General features: G+C 45.9%; 1 protein-coding gene across 11 annotated transcripts in view; it reads left to right on the forward strand.

The window, feature by feature from the left end:
* The window catches only part of DUSP22 (dual specificity phosphatase 22), a 74,258-nt gene that overhangs the window by 4,004 nt on the left and 50,092 nt on the right, over positions 1–20,162 (forward strand). For 7 of the 11 annotated variants that reach the window (XM_054491030.2, XM_054491031.2, XM_063665716.1 and 4 more), the window contains exons 2-3: positions 6,163–6,196; positions 13,436–13,518. The exons of 3 other annotated variants lie outside the window; for them this stretch is intronic. In XM_054491030.2, coding sequence (XP_054347005.1) covers positions 6,163–6,196; positions 13,436–13,518 — 117 coding nt within the window. The remainder of the gene's footprint in view (positions 1–6,162; positions 6,197–13,435; positions 13,519–20,162) is intronic. One more of the 11 variants, XM_063665719.1, reaches the window with a different exon arrangement.

Raw genomic sequence — 20,162 nt, forward strand, 5'->3', positions numbered from 1 at the left:
GAAAAGTCTTTCCTTTGAGCTGAGATGCTAATTCATCCCAAGTAAGTTTTAAAATTCCTAAAAAGTAACTTGAAAAGCTCCTCATAGCTTCGATTACTTGTCAAATAGCCAAAATCACCTCCTCTCTTCCTTTATGTTTGACATTGATAAGGAAGGGGGTAATTACAGGCAAGAAACTAAAACTATTTTTTTATTGTTTTTGTTTGTGTGTGCAATTCCTAGGTAGATGCCCCACACTGGCCAAAATTATAATCGCCAATGAGTTTATGGTGTGTTTTGAGTTCTTTACCACATAGAGTAAGCCACAACTCCATGAAGTAGATCCTGTTATTTTCATGCCTGTTTTCTGGTTGTACACAGAGGCTAAGGGAACTGCCAGGGTCACCCAGCTGGTGAGTAGCATAGCCTGGACTCAAAGCCACAGTCTGGCTCAGCCACAATGCAGAGTGCCTCACCACGCTGCTAAGATATTAGTCTAGTAAATGTCTCTGGTAAGATTAGCGTTAAACTAAACAGGGTGTTGCATGCAAATGTCGTGTTCCTGTGGAGCCTTTGAAAACTCCTAGTTGACTCAAAGTTCTCTCGAGTCTGAACCCTCAAATCTTTTGGGGGAGAGCCTATAAACAAAACTCCTATCCTGTCTACTTATTAGTCTTCAGTACTACAATACCCCATTAAAAACAAAACAAGCGAGTAGTCTCTAGCCAAACATTATGTCAGAGAAGGCTGCCCCAAATGCTTCTCATGTGCGAGAAGTCTTTATCTTGATCAGCCTAAAAGTGGGCTGAGGCCTTGCATTCTAGGGCACGATATGAGGACCCTCTGGTTGGCATCTTGCCTTCCACTGACTGCCAGGGTTCGTTTAGCTCATCAAGCATCCGGCCTGCCTGGTCTTGTGGCCTCTTCCTTCCTGCCTGCTGTGTGTCCTCTGAAAGCACCCTGCCTGGTGGGAATGGCTGCCATCCCTGTGCTTCTCAGGAAGCCTCTCATGGTGCTGGGAGGCCTCACTTCAGTGGGTGCATCTTGTTTCCATGGGGAGCCCACTGTTGCTAAGAGGGGCTGGCTAACAGAAAGCCTGATTTGGGGCACCTCCACCACTGCTGCTTCATGGGTGTGATCCTGAACAAGTCACTTAAATGTTTCTAAGCTTCAGCATTTTTTTCCTTCCTGGATTCATAGATGTATAGAACTATAAGACCTTAGGTGGTTAGCTAATCCAGTCTCCTTACTGGCTGTAAAATGAGGGTAATGATACCTTCCCCAATTACTAATTGGGTTATTGGGAGAAGCAAATGGGAATTTATTAGAACACATTTTTCCAAACTGTAAAGTGCAAATACAGTCTGTTTTGAGTGTTCTTGGATGTGACTGACACTTGTTTGAGGATGGCTCTTGCCCTGTTAGGAAGATGAGGGAGTATAGTTGGGAAAGGATTATAATTCAAGGAGAATATGTCCCCTCTAGGCATAGACCGGTGTTCTTCAACGGCTGCACCTGTAGACATTTCAGGATAATTGCTTGTGAGACTGCCATGTGGATTATGAGAGGTTTAGCAACATCTCAGATCTTCACCCAATAGTTGCCAGTAGCACCTCCTCCCCACCTGTGACAACCAAAAATGTCCCTGACGTTGGCAGATATCCCCTGGGGAGTGAAATCATCCCCAGTTGAGAACCACTATTGAGGGTTCTTCCTCTCAGAATTTCCTGAGGCCTGTGTGATCTATAACTGGAGAGTTATCGAAAGATGGAATAGGGGCTTACAGGGTTGAGAAGCTCTGTTTTCATACGGGAAGGGGCTGGAAGATCAGGCACCTTTGTGCTGCTAAATTCATTTGTTTCCGCCTGGCAGCAGGTGACTTGGTTGCCTGCATAATACAGTCATCCATCCATTCACCTGTTCATCGTATTATTATTGAACACAGTCAAGGCACTGTGTTAGATCCTGTAGTGAGTTGTTAATATGAAAGACACGAAGACCCTACCATGCAGATTGGTCCCAGGCAGCTTAGAGAGGAGCCTCCTGCAGGAAATGCACACTCAGCCACTGCTGCAGGACTGACAGACAGATGGCCACGTGCCGGTGGGCTCTGGTTCCTTTCCTCTACACCACCCCCCGAGGGCTCTCTCTTTTCTCCATTTAATATTACATTTTTATTTCATGTTGAAGAACAGATGTTAAAGGCAGTGTTCTAAGGGCCCAGGAGAGTATTCTCATATTCTTCCCTTTCTATATGCAAACTGGTTAAGTCCATGGCCAAATGGCATTTAAAACGTCTCTGTGACATTTAACCCTTCAAGGAATCCACCAAAGTTTTCCCCTTCATGCCTGGCTTTGAAACCCAGAAAGTCCTTTCTGACATAGAAAGAATTAAGATTCCGCTGCCACCCCACCCCACACATGGCCTTGTGCAGCTGCTTGCTCAGGAATTTACTTCTCAGCATCAGTTTGGGTGGGGTTCTCAGATGCCATGCATCCTGAAGGACTAAAATAAATGTTTAAAAAATAAACTCAAAATATTTCCTGCCTTAGAAGCAGTATTCTTTTGTGCTTAAGTGCATTTTTGTGGCTGAGGATTTGTGTTTTTGCATTTCTGTGAAGCTGGAGTTAGCACAGTGTAGTGCGTGGGTGTGAAGCTATCCATCAGGAGGGATCATCAAGCGTGGAAAATCTTTAGGGTGCTTTCAAAGCACTTCTGCAGAAGGACTCTGCCTATATTGTCTGTGCCCAGACAGTCTTTAACAGAAAACAGGAATCTTTGACCTGCGGAATGCCAGAGACCATCTTCCTCGGTGGCCTGTGCTGTTTCGTCACCATTTATTCACTGACTTCCTCTTAGTGTGTTAGACTCTGGGCAGGTTTTAGGGACACATTAGGAGACAAGAGGGATGCACCCCCTGCTGCAAGATCAGTCCGAAAGTAAGGAGATGAATACAGCCATTTCGTCACTGATAAATGTGGTGAAGAAAATAAAACAAGGCGATATGAGAGAGAGAGTGCCAGGGAGTTTGGTGGTCAGGAGAGACCTCCCTGGCAACGGTCATCTTGTGGGAGGCCACTCAGGAACAGCGTCCCCAGCAAAGGGAAAGAACAGCAGTTTCAGAGGCCCAAAGATGATTAGCATCAATTCTGTGCTGATTACTTTAGCATAGTGAGACATTCCCAAGTTGCCTTTACAGACTTTTTTTTCCACCTTGTCCTTGCTTTCTACCAGTGGTAGTGATTTCGTTTTCTCTCTGTTTTTCTTGCTTCTGGCTTGAGCTCAGCTCCTGCGTGGGCTGACTGGTCGGCCAGGTTGTTCCAGATGAACACCTTGTTGTTCCCAGGTCTCCTCTATAAATCATCTCTCTGCTGGAAAATTATTTGATTGTATTTCATGTTCTCCTTCTCTGTACTCAGGGATTACCAGCAACAAAAATATCGTGAAAGTAGATGGGTCAAAATTTTTGGGTTTCAAGTCTGAATTATGAAGCTGACTAGTGTAGAAGTTGAAATATTCATGGGCCTTTTATTTAGTCTCCTTGAAAGCAGCCCTGCTTAATCTTGTTGGTAATTCTATATGGAAGAGAATCATACTATGACTACTGAGAGGGATTGAGCAACCTGCTTTCTACTTCTCTTTACGTTACTTAAAAATATTTAAAATGTATGTAAAATACTCATCTTCAATTCCTTTTAACAAGTTGCCTCCTCAGTCAGACTTCCCATCCTTGCCAGCACGCTGCTGCAGCAGCTCCTCGGGTGCTGCTCTGCCCAGCGCCAGGCCCGTGCTGCAGGTGTGGCCAGGCACCGTTTCCCGTGTGGAAATGCACTCAGGGCAGAAAGGGGCAGCGTTCTCTCTCCCTGGCATGGCTTGCATCAGGCTTCACTCATCATCATTTTTTCTCTCTTCTTTCCTCTCACCCTGTTCACATTGTCTGTTCACTCATTCATTGGAGAAATATTGACTTGAGTACCTACCCAAGGGAGAACCAATCAAGTTCAAAAATATATTTACAAAGAAGATACAGGCAGCAGGTAGAGATCATAGACTGGAGGTCCATGGGCCCTGGTCAGCCCACAGATGGGTTTAGTTTGTCAACCACAGTATTTTAGTGGTTTTTAAAATTTAATTGGCAATATTTGAAAATTGGGCTGTTTCCCATAAAACAGCCTGGAATTTGGGGGCCCTGGCCTGCGTCTCTGCATGGCCATGTTGGTTGGTTGCACCGTGCTCACCTCCTTAGATGTGGGTGAGATTGGAGAATGCCTTTGGGCTTGGGCTCAGGCTGAAGACATTTGAGGGTCCACTCCTGAAAGGTCTCCCTTGCCAAGGTGTAGAATTTGGGTTTCATCCTGAAAGCTACATGGAGCCCTAAGCTGAAGAGTCACACAATCAACTTTGCACCTTGAGACGGTTTGAGGAATCCTTTGGAGGGACCACTCAGTCTGGAGGTAGGGAGCTCACTAGGAAGCTGCTGCAGGAATTCAGAGGGGAGCACATGAGTGGGAGAGCTGCTGCGTGGAAGTAAATGGCAAATGAGCAGCAGTGAAGTCCAGAGAAGGCAGAGTCTCCTGTCGGAGTGATCTCTGGAGGGTTCCTGGTTGAGCTGGTCCTAGCAGGGCGGGTAGGTCTCGGTACTAGAGGCAGGGCAGGAACAGACCTGCTGTGCCTGTGACTTTCCTCAAGATCTGTGCACTCTTCTGCGTTTATGCATTTTTCCAGGTTGAAAGCCCGCATCAGGGTCCTTGGTTGTAAGCAACAGCATCCAAATGTGGTTACCTTAGGTAGAACAGGACAGACAGCCTGGAAGGCTGGAGAGCCAGACTCAGGGGCAACCTTGGCAGGAGCAGATGCTGTAACTGGTCAGTGAGAGCATTTCTGGGGCTACCACAAGATGCTGATGCTACAGCCAGTGGACACTGAATGTGCCACCAGCCCTGCTGCCTCTGTTGCCAAAGAGGACACTCTAGGCTGTCTCTGCAGCTGGCGTGCAGACACAGACATTAGCAGCCAGTGGTCAGGAAGGTGCTTGAAGAAATCAGCAAACATGAAGAACCGTACTACAGGCTCTTTCGACTTTCTCAGTGGGAGTGAAGGAAGATAGGGGAGCTGCGGGGATGGCAGACAGTGGGGCGAGGCTAGGACATCCAGGGATTTGTGGTGAAGCGTCACCAAAACGAGCTGGTTGTATGTGCTTGGAAATCGTGGCAAGAGATATAGTGAGCATACTTTAACGAGTGGTACTGTGTCCTTATTTAAATTTCAGAGTGTCCATGCAAAGTGCTGGCAAGACAAGAATTTGCATCCTATTTTGCAAATCGTGGGTGTGAAACCACCCCCATTTCTCATTGCCGATCTGCTAAATCATTCCATATGGGGGCTGGAGGTGGAGAGGAGGGCTTGCCCAGAAATGTGTATTTTTAACAGATTCCGGAGTTCTGATGGGGAGTTTGGTTTGAGAACCACTGCCTTAGAAGAAGTTGACATTTTGCAACAAAGATGTGTTCTCATCAACTTGCATATATTTGGAGGTTGGATCATTTATTTAACAACCCCTTGTTGACTGTCATCCTGGCCTGGGGCTGGGGAGGCAGCAGTGAGCAACAGGATTCATTTGCTGCCCAAGGAGTTTTCCCCAACAGAAAGATGGGCCTTCACTTGGTCATGCCCTCGCAACAGCATCGCCACACAGGGGACACAGAGGGCTGCCATCACTGAGCTGGGGTCCAACCCTGGACTCGGTGCTCAGGACAGGCCAAGGGTGAGGTGGGCGGGAGTGTAACCGCCTGCAGTGGGCACCGTGTGTGCGGTGGGCGCCGTGTGTGCAGTGGCCTCGTGCAGCAGAGTGCAGAGCTGCGGGGCCCCCAGGGCTGTGGGGCCAGGGTGGGCAGGTGGGGCAGGGGACTTGGACCCTCAGAATGCCCACCAGCACTGCAGGGCTGCAAATGAGGATGACGGGGTTGAAGCCGGGCCCTAAACCCAGCGAGTCATTGGGCACCAACCCACAGCCTTCCACAGGCCGCTGGGGATGTTGGGTCACCTGCGTGTCTGTCAGAGAGGTGCTGTACTGGGGAAGCACCTGGCCTTTGCAGGGATCCTGCTGCTGGATGAGGCCCCCTTCTGCAACACCATCCACTTAGAGTCTGCCATGCTCATGTCTGTGTCTGTCTGTCTCCTAGATCCTGCCTGGCCTGTACATCGGCAACTTCAAAGGTGAGTTCTTGCTTTTTTATTGTTGTGATAAAATACACATAACATAAAATGTGTCATCTTGACCATTTTAAAGTGTATAGGTCAGTGGCTTTAAGTAATTTGCATTGCTGTGCAGCCATCACCAATATCCTGCAGGACTTTTCATGTTCCCTTAAAACACCAACTCCCCATCCCTCCTCCCAGCCCCGGGCAGCCACCATTCTGCTTTCTGCCTCTATGAATCTGACGACTCTCGGAACCTCCTCTTAGTGAAATCATACAGTATTTGTGCTTTGGGGACTGGCTTATTTTACGGAGCACAGTGTCACAGTTCATCCATGTTGTAGTGTGTGTCTGAATGGCCTTCCTTCTTAAAGCTGAATAATACTCCATTGTGTGCATAGGCCTCATTTTGCTTCCATTTATTTGTTCGTGGACACTTGGACTGTTTCCACCAAAAGTGAGTTCACTTTTTAAAAGATCAGCTTTAGACTTCTCATGTGTGAGACTGACAGGCAAAGTATAGACTCAGTCTACAGTCTGTTCTGGGAGTGGCCCCCACTTGCACCCAAGCCCCTTGCTGGGTGCACCGCAGCCCCTTGGCCGTCACCTGATGGAGTGGTGTGAGGCTGTGCCCGCTCCAGCTCTGCACTGGTTCTCCTTTGAGCTCTCCACACCCGTTGGAACATTATCATCGAAAGGTGTTGGGCAACAGGCACATTTAGCAATCACGTGACTTATTTATAACCTTTTACAACTTTCATTTTTTAGTTACTGTTGAGGAATTTTCAGAAGCCCATTCTTTTTAAGTCACCCGGGAAACAAGAGTGACAATTTCATCTCTGGCAGATTCTTCTCATCTGGTGCTTCTCTTCTCACACATTTCCTGCCACTTGTTCAGTACCGATTGATTTACTGTCAGCTCTTGACTCTATTTTCACTCAGCTCTGGAGCACGGTGGTCACTGGGCTTGTCGGCCTCCAGGGAGGGGCCAAGTCCCCCTGCCAGGTGACATTCAGAGTTTGTGTAAGTGAATCACTGAGATGAGGTGGGAAGATAGAGATGAGGGGCCCTTATAGGATGGGAGAGACCTGGGAAGCTGGCAGGCAGGTCCCCACTCACGTTAGGTTGGACAGAGCCAGACCGTGTCATAGGCAGCTAATGCTCCTCCCTTCCCTAACAAGCCAGAACATGGCCACTCCTGTTGGCTTTCTGGATGTTGCTGAAATTTCTAAGTTCAGATTCAAATTGATTGTACAAATAATCTTTATTACTTCTCTATAATGTCTATTTCCATACACACCCCCATATCCCCCCAGCTCACTAATAGGCCTCAAAGAGAATTGAGCACAGAGAGCTGCTAATTGCTATGAGAACATGTTAAAAATAGTACTGGACTTGCTAAATTAGTAAGCTTTGTAGTTCTGAAAAAGCAGCAAACCCTTTGTGGTGAGGAGGCCGGGATACATTAATGTAGCAAACGTCGGAGTTATTTAGTGAGTTATTAGCTGTTTTCTTGGGGAAAGGGAGTGTCTTTGAGAACAGAGTTTAGGATAAGTTCTTAGAAGTAGAATTACTAGATGAAAGGCTTGAAATTAAAAATTTTAATAAATATGAACCAAATTCAACACTTCTGACAAAGGTATGTGAGAGTTGTAGCCTTAATCATGAAAGGTTACCTTTTTTGGAAGGACAGCTTTAAGGAAATATTTAAAACTCTTTTCACACTACAAGCTATACCTGTTTTCTAAATATTCAATGACATAGGACTCCTTGCAAGTTCCTGGATCTTGTGCTTTGTGGTTTCGTCTATGAGAGTGTTGTAAACAGCCCGCCACCTCTCCTTGTTCATAGGGTTAATGCTGTTATTACCTTAAGTTATTCTGATATTGGTATGAGGTTGTGTTTTATTCACTCGTTAGCCAAATATTTATTAAACGCTTTCCAGGTACAAGACTTATCTAAAAGAAAGGAATGAAAGTACAGTGAATTGGCGAGTGGCTCGAAGGAGAGGAAGTATTTTCCCCAATTGTGCTGTGAATTCACTTGTTCATTGCACAAGCTTGTCGGGAACACACGATGTGCAGGGAGTTGAATGTGGACCAGCGTCCCAGTCCTCAGGCTATCAGAGTCCAACAGCAGGTGCAGAACAGGAAGGGGCCGGTGTGTGTCCTCACATGAGTTACACACCTGGGGGTGTAGACTGGGAAGATGTCGTCTGTCTCACAGGGCTGTAGTGGGGCTGACCCAGACAATGGGTGATGCCCTCGGTGGGCTCAGTGCCCAATACCTGGTGCCTTGAGAAATAAGCACCCACACACTCACTGCTACTGCCATGGGAGCCCGATAGATGCCAGGTCTGCAGTAGGCAGCTGGGTGGCGTCGGCTGGCGAGGGTAGAAACCCAATGTGGAATGTGGCCTCTTTCTTTTTTCCTGGGCGGTGAATCCAGCTGTCATCTGTGCTCTTGCTTGGCATCTCATATAGTCATTTATCCTGCTCTTTTAAAATCACGAGTAATATGTGCCTCTTGTAACACAAGAACCAGTAGAGTAGAAAGGAACATAAACAGTCACTCCCTTCTTCTGTCCCTTCTCCTTCCTCCCCTCCCGTGTCTTCCCCTTCCCGTTTGCTCTCTTCCCTCCCCACTTCTCTTCCTCCCTTCCTTCCTTCTCCTCTTCCCTCCTTCCTGTCAGTAGGATCCCTCGCCTGTCACTCTGCAACCCTTAAAAAAAAAAAAAAAAAAAAAAGACTTTGTAATGAATCCACAAATGGTTTTGCAGCACCTGGTGATTTTTCCTCCTGGAGAAGAACCACAAACAAACCCAGCTCTGGAGCCCGCTCTTTGGGTCTTCGATGCTTTGTGAGAGCCTCTCTGTTGAGGCTCCAGGATGCAGCAGGCAGCTTTGCCCAGACGCCAGGAGGGAAGGCAGGGAGTGGAAGCCAGAGAGAGCAGCCCCTCCCTGGACCGGAGGGTGGGTCCGTGGCTTCCTTACAACTTGGCACCAGCAACAGTGGATGTCAGCTGATAGAGGAAGCCCTCATTGTTTGAAGATGTCCACAGAATTCTAGAAAAGTGGGAGCACTCTTAGGTACTGTGTGTACGTGAGTGGTGTGCATTGAGACCATGTTCGCAGTCTTGAGCTTGTGTTCTGTGTCTGCCAGTAAGACAGACAGTCCTGGTGGGTACCCAGTTGTTTGGACAAGGCCAGCCTGGTCAGAGGTAGTCTGCTGTCAGCTTACTGAGACAAAATCACCATGTTTAATAGGTCAGCATATGTCCATCCAGACTTATTTTTTCCACATGAATTCTAACTGGTGACCTTCCTGTCGGTTTTATGAATTACTAACCTGTTGCATTTGGGACTGCCAGCTGGGGAGGGGCCCACTGGCACCAGGCCAAAGGTCATTCCCTCCAGGGCTCGGTGTTAGGGTGCACAGGACCTTCTGGGATTCTTCTTAAAGTGCATGTTCTGATCAAGTAGACCTGGGGTGGGGTCAGCTCCAGGTGATCAAGTAGACCTGGGGTGGGGTCAGCTCCAGGTGATGCTGTGCTGCCGGTCGGAGGACCCCATGTTGAGCACCAGAGCGCTAAGTTCTGCCCTGTAGGTTTGTGCTCAGGAGGAGCTAGTTTGAAATATACAAGCTTGTGTCTGTGCACATTAGGGAACTCCACCCTGACCCTTACAGCTGGATTCCCAGCTCATTACCTCGCTGCTCATGGTTGTGGGTCGCCTTCCAGGACAATCAATAATGGGAAGTCTGTAAGAATTAAAGTTCCAGTGTCATCACCCAGCAGGTTTGATTAAGCATTTTATGAACTCTCAAGTAAGTGGCAGAGCCTGTGCCTTACGGGAAAGGATGCATCAGGGAACATGGTGTTGGCGTGCAGTGAGGAAGAGGGGACGCGCTGGCCCCAGAGTGCTTCCCTGTGCTTTGGAGTCCAGCAGGCAGTGGGCTGTTGGGTGATATCGAGTGGTCTTCTCTATTCAGAAATGTATACTTTTTTTTCCCAGGCCACTTTAAAAAGATTCACTCTGTATTATCAAAGCATATTTACTGGGTGAAGAAAATGTTCTAAAGTTATATATCGTGATGATTGCACAGCCTTGTGAATGTATGAAACCATTGAATCATATACCTGATCAGGGTCCATATTAGGGTATATGAATTATATCTCAATAAAGCTGTTGTGAAAGGAGAAAAGTAGATTGAAACAAATATGGATTGTTGACATTCAAATGCCAGGTGGAATGGGTGTCTGGAGGAGCCAGGTGGGAGGGTCAGATGAGCTAGCACTGTCAGGCTGCCCTGCCTCTACTGGGTCCCTGCCCCACCTCCTCCAGGTTCTGTGAGTGCCGAAGCTGTGGCTTTGTCTGTTTCACTGCTTGTCTAAAATGTCCATGCTGGTGGCGATTGGAAAATCCCATTTTGGTGTGAATGTGGGAACTGGCTGCCTGTGGCTTCCAAAACGATTCTAGCTTCTGCCTAATTAATTCTAAGCTAGCCTTGCTGGTACCCCAACTTGTGAGGGGTTCGGGGTTGTCAGTGAGTCCCCATGGGCTATGTAGATGGCTGCCATCCATAGCAGGTGGCTTTGAGGTAACTATTTATTTAGCTCAAGGAGGAGTGAGAGGAGACTGCCATTGTATTATAGATGCGTTTCTGAGCCTGATAACTTAAAGGGCTCATGTTCCTCGTATAAAAAGGTTTTTTCTTTCTCACTTTGGGTCAAAAGATGAGCCGGTCAGAAATAAACTTAGACAAAATACTTGAAAACAATAGCCCTAAATTTGAAGCTCAAAAATTTGAATCTGGGAAAGCAATAGCCTGGAATTTGAAGCCTGAGAGGTTGGAGCAATGAAAAGAGTCTTAAAACTGGTATTTTAATATTACCTAAATTTTTCTTCCCGACATTGCTGAATGTTTAGAACAACGTTTCTTGATTTCTGCTTCATGATCAAGGCTTGTTAGAAATGGAGATTCCTCAGCCCCAGGGTAGATCTTTCTGACTAGCCTCTTGGTAGTTCATAGGGTGTTAAACTTTAGAGCCACTCATGTAGAACACACATACACACACACACACACACACACACACACACAAACTGTAAAGAAGGAAGAAAACCCTTGTAATTCCGTCTCTGAGCTGGGGCTGTCTTTGTACCAGTCCCGCCATGCTCCCTGCCGTGTGTTTGTCTCTGCATTTTTATACGTTGGGTTTGTGTCGTATTTATGGTTTGGTACCTGCTTTACATTATACCCTGAGCATTTTCCCATGCCATGAAATAGTCTCCAGAACCATGATAATTAAACATTTGCCTGTCTTTGTTGTTTTGTTTCGTTTTGTTTTGTTTGAGATGGAATCTCGCTCTGTTGCCCAGGCTGGAGTTCAGTGGGGCGATCTCGGCTCACTGCAACCTCCGCCTCCTGGGTTCAAGCGATTCTCCTACCTCAGCCTCCTGAGTAGTGGGGTTTACAGGTGCACACCACCATGCCCAGCTAATTTTTGTAATTTTAGTAGAGCCGTGGTTTCGCCATGTTGACCAGGCTGGTCTCGCACTCCTGACCTCAGGTAATCCGCCTGTCACGGCCTCCCAAAGTTCCGGGATTACAGGTGTGAGTCACCATGCCCGGCCTAAACATTTGCCTTTCGATCCATTTCTCCTGTATCATTTAGAAAAGCTTGGCCAGGCTGGGATGGGGGTGTAGGGAAGTGGACCTCCTCATTTTCTGCTGGCCCCCTGTTTTGTAGATTAGTAGAAGGGTTCCACTTCAGGGGATCACACCATTTGGTCTTCCTTTTGCAGGTAGGAACATTGGAAGGGAATATAATTTTGTTATCTTCTTAGTTTCATGTGGAGATAATTTAATAGCCAGCTGATAGCTGATAGACAGTTCTGTTTGGAATTTCCAGAAAAAGTTTCATTTTTTAATTGTGCTTTGAAGTGAATATAGATGATGTAAACCACAGTCCTGTCTGAATCCAGAACTGTCCCTGCTTTTGACATCTGGGGAAAGAAGTAATGGGCAGGTTCCTTTGTCTTCTAGAGTTAGTGGTTTTGTAGTTAGCTTTTTAAGAATTCTCATCATTAAGAGGCCATTGAATTTAAAAAAAAAATTTTAAATATCCCTAATATTATGTGTCTCATGCAAAAAGACTGACCTAAGGTCATCTCTTACAAATGCTGACTACAAAATGGTCTCGTAAATTTACCTTCTTGATGATGTAATCCATGTAATCCATCATGATTACAACGTTTATTAATCTAAGTGCATTTCAATTTCTAGATTAACACTTTTGTTGCCTAAAAGGAAGAAGCTGAGGCAAAATTAATACAGAGAATTTATTTGAGCCAAGCTTGAGGACTGTAGCCTGAAACACACTTTCAGGTTGCCTTGGGGAGTGCCCCGGAGAGTAAAATAGGGGCTCAAGTTTTTAAAGAAAAAAAGACGAATAAGGAGAGTGGTGATTACAAAAAATTGTTCAGCAGGAATTCTCATTGGTTTATAGAAATAACATTGGCTAGTGACTGGCTATACAATATTGAACTATGATGTATGGCATTTTATGGCTACTTGGCATCAGTCTAGGGACCACATAGCAGATGGCTTCAAGGTAACCATTTAGCTCAAGGGGGAGTGAGAGGAGACTGCTGTTATATTACAGAGGCCTTTCTGTGCCTGATCATTTAATGGGACTCTTCTTCCTCATAGAAAGTTTTTTTCTTTCTCACTCTGGGTCAAAAGATGAGACAATCAGAAATAAAGTTAGGCAAGGCTGGGTGCAGTGGCTCACACCTGTAATTCCAGCACTTTGGGAGGCCAAGGCGGGCGGCTCACGAGGTCAGGAGATCAAGACCATCCTGGCTAACACAGTGAAACCCCGTCTCTACTGAAAATACAAAAAAAAATTAGCCAGGCGTGGTGGTGGGCGCCTGTAGTCCCAGCTACTCGGGAGGCTGAGGCAGGAGAATGGCGTGAACCCGGGAGGCGGAGCTTGCAGTGAGCCCAGATCGCGACACTGCACTCCAGCCTGGGCAACATAGCAAGACTCGCCTCAAAAAAAAAAAAAAAAAAGAAAGAAAGTTAGGCAAAATATATGAAAGCAGTAGCCCTAAATTCCCTACATGTATGGTCAGTTACGAAGTTTCAGGAAAGAAATATGCAAGTCATTTTGTGGGTTTTTTTTTTTCTGGTTAGACTTTAGGAGCAATTAACTTGCAAAGATATCAAAATGTCCATCCCCTTTCTTCTCTGACAGATGCCAGAGATGCGGAACAATTGAGCAAGAACAAGGTGACACATATTCTCTCTGTCCACGATAGTGCCAGGCCTATGTTGGAGGTAAGAGAGCACCGTGGGGCGTGTGTGGGTGTCCTCATTTGTATTCCGTGGGAGTGCCTATGACATTAATGAAGGCAACCAGGTTCTCTCCAATGCGAACGTCCTCCTGTGATCTCTGGCGGTGTGCCCATTGTGTCCAGGCCGTGTTGATGTTAACACGCTGTCTGTAGCGTGGCGCGAGGGGATGTGCTTTTTCTGATCACACTCCTGCTGCATTGCCACTTCGGCTTTCTTGGCTAAATGCCTAGGAATAAGCTGATGCTGCATTTCCCTCTGGACCTTAAGGACATTTAAACCCCATTTTCATTCTTTTCAGAATTATCTCTTGTTTTAAAATCCAAAAAAATTCATCCTGCTCATTTCCTGATTTTGTCCCATTTAAGCTCAGATAGCTACCACTGAAATCATCCCTGGAGGTTTCCCAGGGCCGCCCTAATGTGGAGACTCTCGGTGTAGAAGCTGTTGTGTTTTAGGTTTTTGGGGTAAACAGGGTGTGTCTGCTTGTGCACTAATTCCAAAAACATCTTTAAATTTACCCTAATGGACGGTTTGAGCTGTTGGCTAGAGGTAAAATCTATTTATGTTTATTGGCCTTGACAGAGCCCGAGTTACCTCCTTTTAGAAAATAATGCTGTGTGGTTGTGATGTGTATGTGTTTTTCTATTTTAGGGTGGGGTGTTGGAAAGGGAGGGGTGGCTTGTTCTGAAAGAGAGAATCCTGGTTCAGGCTGTTTTCATTTAAATTTATATTAGGCAAGAGTAGGTAATGTTTTTTATTTTAAATGTATCTATTTTCTTTAGCCATTAGGGCTGCCAGATTTTAGTTAGTATAAAGCAAGCTAAAACTGATGAGAATGTAGAATAATAAATGATTCTACTAAACATTGTAGTACCAGAGAATCATAGGTGGTGAACAAACCTCAATTAATTTCTCCAGATCTCCGAGCTCCTACTTCCTTGTATTGTTTAGCTCACAATTTTTTTTTTTTTGCTAAGGTGCTGTAATTTGTGTTCCAGCATGATTTTATTGGAAATAACAACAACAACAAAACATTTTTTTGGAGTCTAACAGTTCCTTTGAAAATAACCACTCCATTTTTTAATCTGTCAACAATAGTTTGTATTTAAAATACAGCCAAGCTATGGCCAAGATGGTAAGTTAAACTGCAAACTGGTCATGATTGACTTCCTCTTAAATCACAAGATGAGGCTTGAGGTTTCCTTTATTTTAATAAATTGCAGAGATGCCCTCTCCACCCTCAGCCCCAGGCCTGCCTCCCTGCTTTATACTCCATTTAATGGAACACACTGTCATGTGTGCACATGACCCTTAAATCTGCTCACATTGTAACTTCTGTGTAGATAGGAGATCTGTCAGTGTTAGAAATCAAAGAGCTCCAGCCCTTATCACTCGGGAAACCACAGGCTAACGAGTAAAGCAGGTGGGGTTGTAACCCAGGTATAAAGAGCCCGCTGATTGTGTCAAACCTCAGAGCTGTGGGCAAACTGTGTTCCCAACACAAGACACTACACATTCTTTTTTATTCCCTGTGTAGCTCAGTCTGTAAGGACAAATTCTGTCTTTAAAAAAAGAGAGAGAGAGAAGTGCTACCCCTTTTCTTCACTGGGACGGCTTTTACTTGGAGACATCCTATTGTAGTCTCCGGGTGCTATTATTATCTTAGCTTCATAATAAGTACTTGCATGTGATTTTATATTTATTGTTATGCCACTGTTTTGTAGCATAATGTATTAGTATTGCCTCTCTTAGCATTTTATCAATCTTTAATTTCACAAGTAATTTATGATATATTCTTATTTTAAAAATTAAAACAATAGCCTCTGATTGCACAGTGGGGAAAAGTGGGGCCAAAAGTTATTTGAATTGGTGGCGCTCACATTAAGTTATAGTCTTAGAAGTTCCAAATCTTTGTTTAGCTGTCTGCCTGGGGCACAAAGGCAGTCTTCTGTGTTGAGTTTCAAATCCAGATCCAGAAGCTGTGTCCTCACGCAGCCTGAGATGAGTCAGGGAAATGATGTGTTTGGAGTTGGTGGGGAATTAGCGGACGGGTTTGGTGCTTCAGCAGCTCCGTGTTTTGCCAGCCCTGATCCTGGGAGAGAAATGGGGCAGGGATGAAGGTGAGCGGGGAGACTGTGCGGGGTCAAGCAAATGCAGTGAGCTGACCCCCCGGCTGGTGAGAGCCCCTAAGTGAGGGTGAAGGGATAAATGGTGGGAGAGGAGAGAGCTGGGCCTCCTTTATTTTCTGAGATCTTCAAAACCATGCGTATTTATTGAACGGCTGCTGGCTTCTCTGGGCAGCCCCAGGCTGGGGCTTGGTAGGAAGTGGGAAGATCACTACTGTCTACAATGGAAGGGTTTTAGTCCTGCTACATCCATGCAGGTGTCCTGCAAGCCCTGCTGCTGTGAAGCGATGTATTGGGCACTACCCTGCGGATACTTCTTTGGGTCGTTTCCAACAAACATCTCAATGAGTTTAAAGCTCTGGGGTACTTAGCATCAATTACAAAGGGCTTTTGGAAACTCTAGTTCTGCCTTTATTGTGATGGAGACTAAGCGAGAGAGGGTATTCATATTGTTGGATGTGGCCATGCAAGTTTAGAAAACTTAGCACACTTTATTCCCCTCTGGAAGCTTCACAGTTGTGTTGTCGGAATAAAGGCTTGAGAGCCGTATTGTGCAGACATGTATCAGCCTTTGTGAGCCAGGAAACATTGTATGTGCTTGCTTATGTGATGTGCCTCCTACTGAGACCCCCATGGAACATGTCCTGTGAAATCCAGGGGATCTAAATAAGGAGGCTCCCATTTTTACTTAGGAAGGAACTAAGGAACTTTGTGACTTGGTTGCTTTTGGTTGGATTAGATCGGACCCCATTATTTGGGTAATTTGTTGGGGGTTGGGGTTTCCCAAAATAGCATTCATAGCATCTTGTACTCTTCCTAGCAGCCTGGCAGGAAAAAGAAAATAAAAGGTACTGTTACCAGGCCTTCAGAGTGGCTGTGCCTTGCCTCTGGTCAGGGAGTGGCTGGGTGGTCTCTGATGCGTCTTGGGTGGATGAGAGAAGATGTGTTTATCCACTGGACCATGATGGGTGAGGTGGTCAGCCAAGGGAAAAAGGCCTATGTCTCCAATTACTACCTCTTCAGAAGAGTAGCTAAGGAGTAGACGTTCCAGAATGATGATCTTAGAAACGTAATAGAAACCTGGGGACCTTCAGGCTCTCTAGTCAGCCCTAAATTCACATCTGAGATTCTGAGGAGCTCTGACCCATTTCTATGCCCCACCGCTCTCTGTCGGAGACAGAAATCCCAGCTAAACAGGGTCTAGAGATCAGCAAGCCTGACTCTATCATTCGGTGGACAAAAACCTGGACGTTGGGAGACATGAAAGGACTTGTCTGGGATTCCTATGGCTGTCTGGGTAGCTTGATGGGAAGCCGGGACTCCTCTCCCAGACTGGGGATTTTCCCAGCATGCCCCACTGCCTCTGTTCTCTCCTAGCACGACTGATGTTTCTGATATCCTTAGTGGTATCAGTAGATCTTACCAGATCACCTTTGAAAAAGGTTGTGCTATTTGTGCTTGTACTAGCAATGTATGAAAGTGCCTTTCCCCGCCATGCCGTCACCAGCACAGAGCTTTGCTCTTCTTTCCTTTTAATTAGCAAGATTTTTCCTGTTATTTGCTGCAAATACCCTCTTCACACATCCCATCCCTTTCCAGATAGTTCTTCCCTTTGAAGACAAAGGGTTACTGATTTATTCATTTCTTGAGCTCCCACTATGTTGCAGGTCTTGGGACAGGTACCGTGGGTAACAGAAATGAGTTCATCCCAAGATCTTCCCTGGCAGAGCCTTTAGTGTATGCACAAGATATGCGTTGTAGCTGCTTTATAAATATTAATGACAGTGAGAGAAGAGCTGTGGCTTGGAGCAGGTGGCAAATCCCATAGGAACAGAGCCTGTGGAAGCCCAAAGAATGAGATCCTTCTTCTGCCATTGAATCTGGAGACATTTGACTGGGCCTTTGGCGATGCCTAAGAATTCAGAAAATGTGATCCCTGGCATTCCAGCTGGTAGAGAATGCCAGGACATGACTTCCTCTGAGAACTCTGAGTCCAGCAAGGTGGATGGTGTTATTTGGTGCCTCTGTGGCTTAACCCGGCTGGTTCTCACATCATCTGTCAGCAAGTGGCAGGGCCAGGGCTGGAACCAAGGCCTTCTCACTACAGAGGCAAGGGTCTTCCTGCCAGCCATAGCCCTTCAGGACTACACTTTTGGTATCAAAACTTTGGAGCACATGATACTAGTAACATGGCAGAAAATCATTGCCACATACATTAATTTCAATAGAAAGTAAGCCCAGACCTGTTTAAGAGGAAAAAACAAAATCCTCCTTCGCCTGTTTCCATCCTTAGGACTTTGTCAGGGAGTTGCTCATGTTTGCTCAAAAGTGTTTCCTTATTTGTGGGGATGGGTGGGAGCAGTGTCTTCAGCGTCTACTGATGGCTCCACGTTTGAGGGTTGGTGAAAACTCCTATTGCAAAGACAGTGATTTTTCAAATCAGAAACCCGATATTGTTTGTAGTTGCTGAGAAAATAATATTGAGCAATGAAAGGTTTCTCCCTTCCCCTGAAAAAAAGAAACAGAACTCTTTCTAATGTAAAAATTTCAGTGTTTCATTTTTCATTTTGTGTATTTAACCAGAGCACCTGCAGGAAACAAAACTATTTCTCACTATTAACAACAACAAAAAAAAGTTTTAAGAAATATTCTCATGCCTTCACTAAGCTTCTAACGTGAAGAACCTTACCTTTTTAAAAATGACACATATTATAAGATGACAGTGTAGGATCAAGTAGAGAAAAAATTATTTATACTCATTTATGAAGACCAGAGTATTGTATGTATACCAGGTAGATTTTATGAGCTAGAGTTCAGCTTGGATATTTTCTGTTTTCAGTGTGAACCATTTATGGTGTTTTTAAAAGAATGGGATGTTTTCATATCCAGACATTTATTCTTGGTGATTCTGTTTATATTTCTTTTAACGTTGAAGACATTTTTTGAAGTGTTGGTGCCAAGACTTTACTTGTGTTAGTTTTGTTTGTAGTTGGCTTCTTCCTCTGGCTGTTATCTGTGTGCCTGTACTTCTGTCTTTATTTACCTGCTTATTGATGAGGAAACTCACCAAGGTGAGATGCCCGGTCTGCTTGGACGGCCCCATCCTTTTTCCCTGGGTCAGTGCCCAGCGGCCACGTGGCCCTGAGGCCGAGGGCTCCTGGAGGGACCCTGGTTTCCTGCCACATGTTCCTCTTGCTGATCCACCCCATTTCTCTTGAACAAAAGTTTTGTTGGCTTCCCAAATGTAAAGCAAGCCAGAAGCAAGATGATAAAGGGTGTTTAAAAGTTGAAGAAGGCATGTGTGTATTCTCTTTCCTCTCTTCCCACCCTCTCTGGCTCACATGAATTCTTCCTCCCTCCGAGCTCAGCCCCAGCTCTCCTTCCTCTGAGAGGGACACCGTCAGGGTCCTCCGAGCTCAGGACTTCGGCCCCTTTTCTGTAATATCTTCAGTTTGTACTCTCAGTTGGGCCATGAGTCACGTGTGCACTGTCACTGCTTCTGTAGGATATTAAGCATCCATTTAACCTGTGCTTGATGACGTAAGTGTTCATGGCCCACATCGGGTTCCTGAGCTGGCCTGCGAGCCCACACAGGCAGCTGCCGTGCTGGGGTTTCTCTTGTCCTTGCAGCACTCGGCTTGGATCCAGCACGCAGGGGCCCCTCTGCAGACATCTGCTGATGAAAGGCGAGATTTGCACCATTTAGCCCCGTTCCAAAGTGAGAAATCATGTCTTATCACGCATTTAGCCCTGTTCCAAAGTGAGAAATCACGTCTCATCACGTCTTTGGCCACTTGTGGCTCATTAGGATGTGAAAGTAGAGTGGGGTCAAGAGTGATTTCTTTATCATGAGCAATTTGTGAAGCCAGAGGATCGGTTAGTGCAATGCAGCCTCGCTTATATGGGCAGTCTGTGTAATTCCTCACTTCTTTAGTAAGCAGCGGTGCCTGTGGATGTCCTGTTCTACAGAGCTGCTGTGGCCTCTGGTTCAGAATGATCTTTTCCTAAGTTATTACAACCAGTAACCCCCTGTGCAGCTCCTGTGACTTTCTGATTGATCTCTGGAGAGCTACCTTTGCTTGGCATTAAAAGCTTGGCTCTACAAAGAGGACTGTGCATCCAAGACACAGACAGTGACAGTCAATTAAAGGAGGATTTGCCATGGTCAAGCCCCGTGCCAGGGTTAGGACACAGCTTGTAGAAACACTGTCACAGACTTCATGGAGCTTATCCTCATTAGGAAAAGCTGAGAGGACATTCAGGGCACAGGGACTTGTGTTCTGGTTGTAAAGGGAGAGGCTCATTGCCTGTGGCCCTCCTCCAGCAGCCACTGAGGCTGACATGCCGGCCGTCACCTCCAGCCCTACCTTTTCCCCAGGTTACCACAGCAGGCCTCAGCTCTCAGGACCCCAGGGCCTTTCCCCGGGTGACCACAGCAGGCCTCAGCTCTCACGACCCCAGGGCCTTTCCTGTCCAGAACCTGCAAGTCACAGAAGCTAT

The sequence above is a fragment of the Pongo pygmaeus genome, chromosome 5 (assembly GCF_028885625.2).
Source record: "Pongo pygmaeus isolate AG05252 chromosome 5, NHGRI_mPonPyg2-v2.0_pri, whole genome shotgun sequence".
Taxonomy (NCBI): Eukaryota; Metazoa; Chordata; class Mammalia; order Primates; family Hominidae; genus Pongo; species Pongo pygmaeus.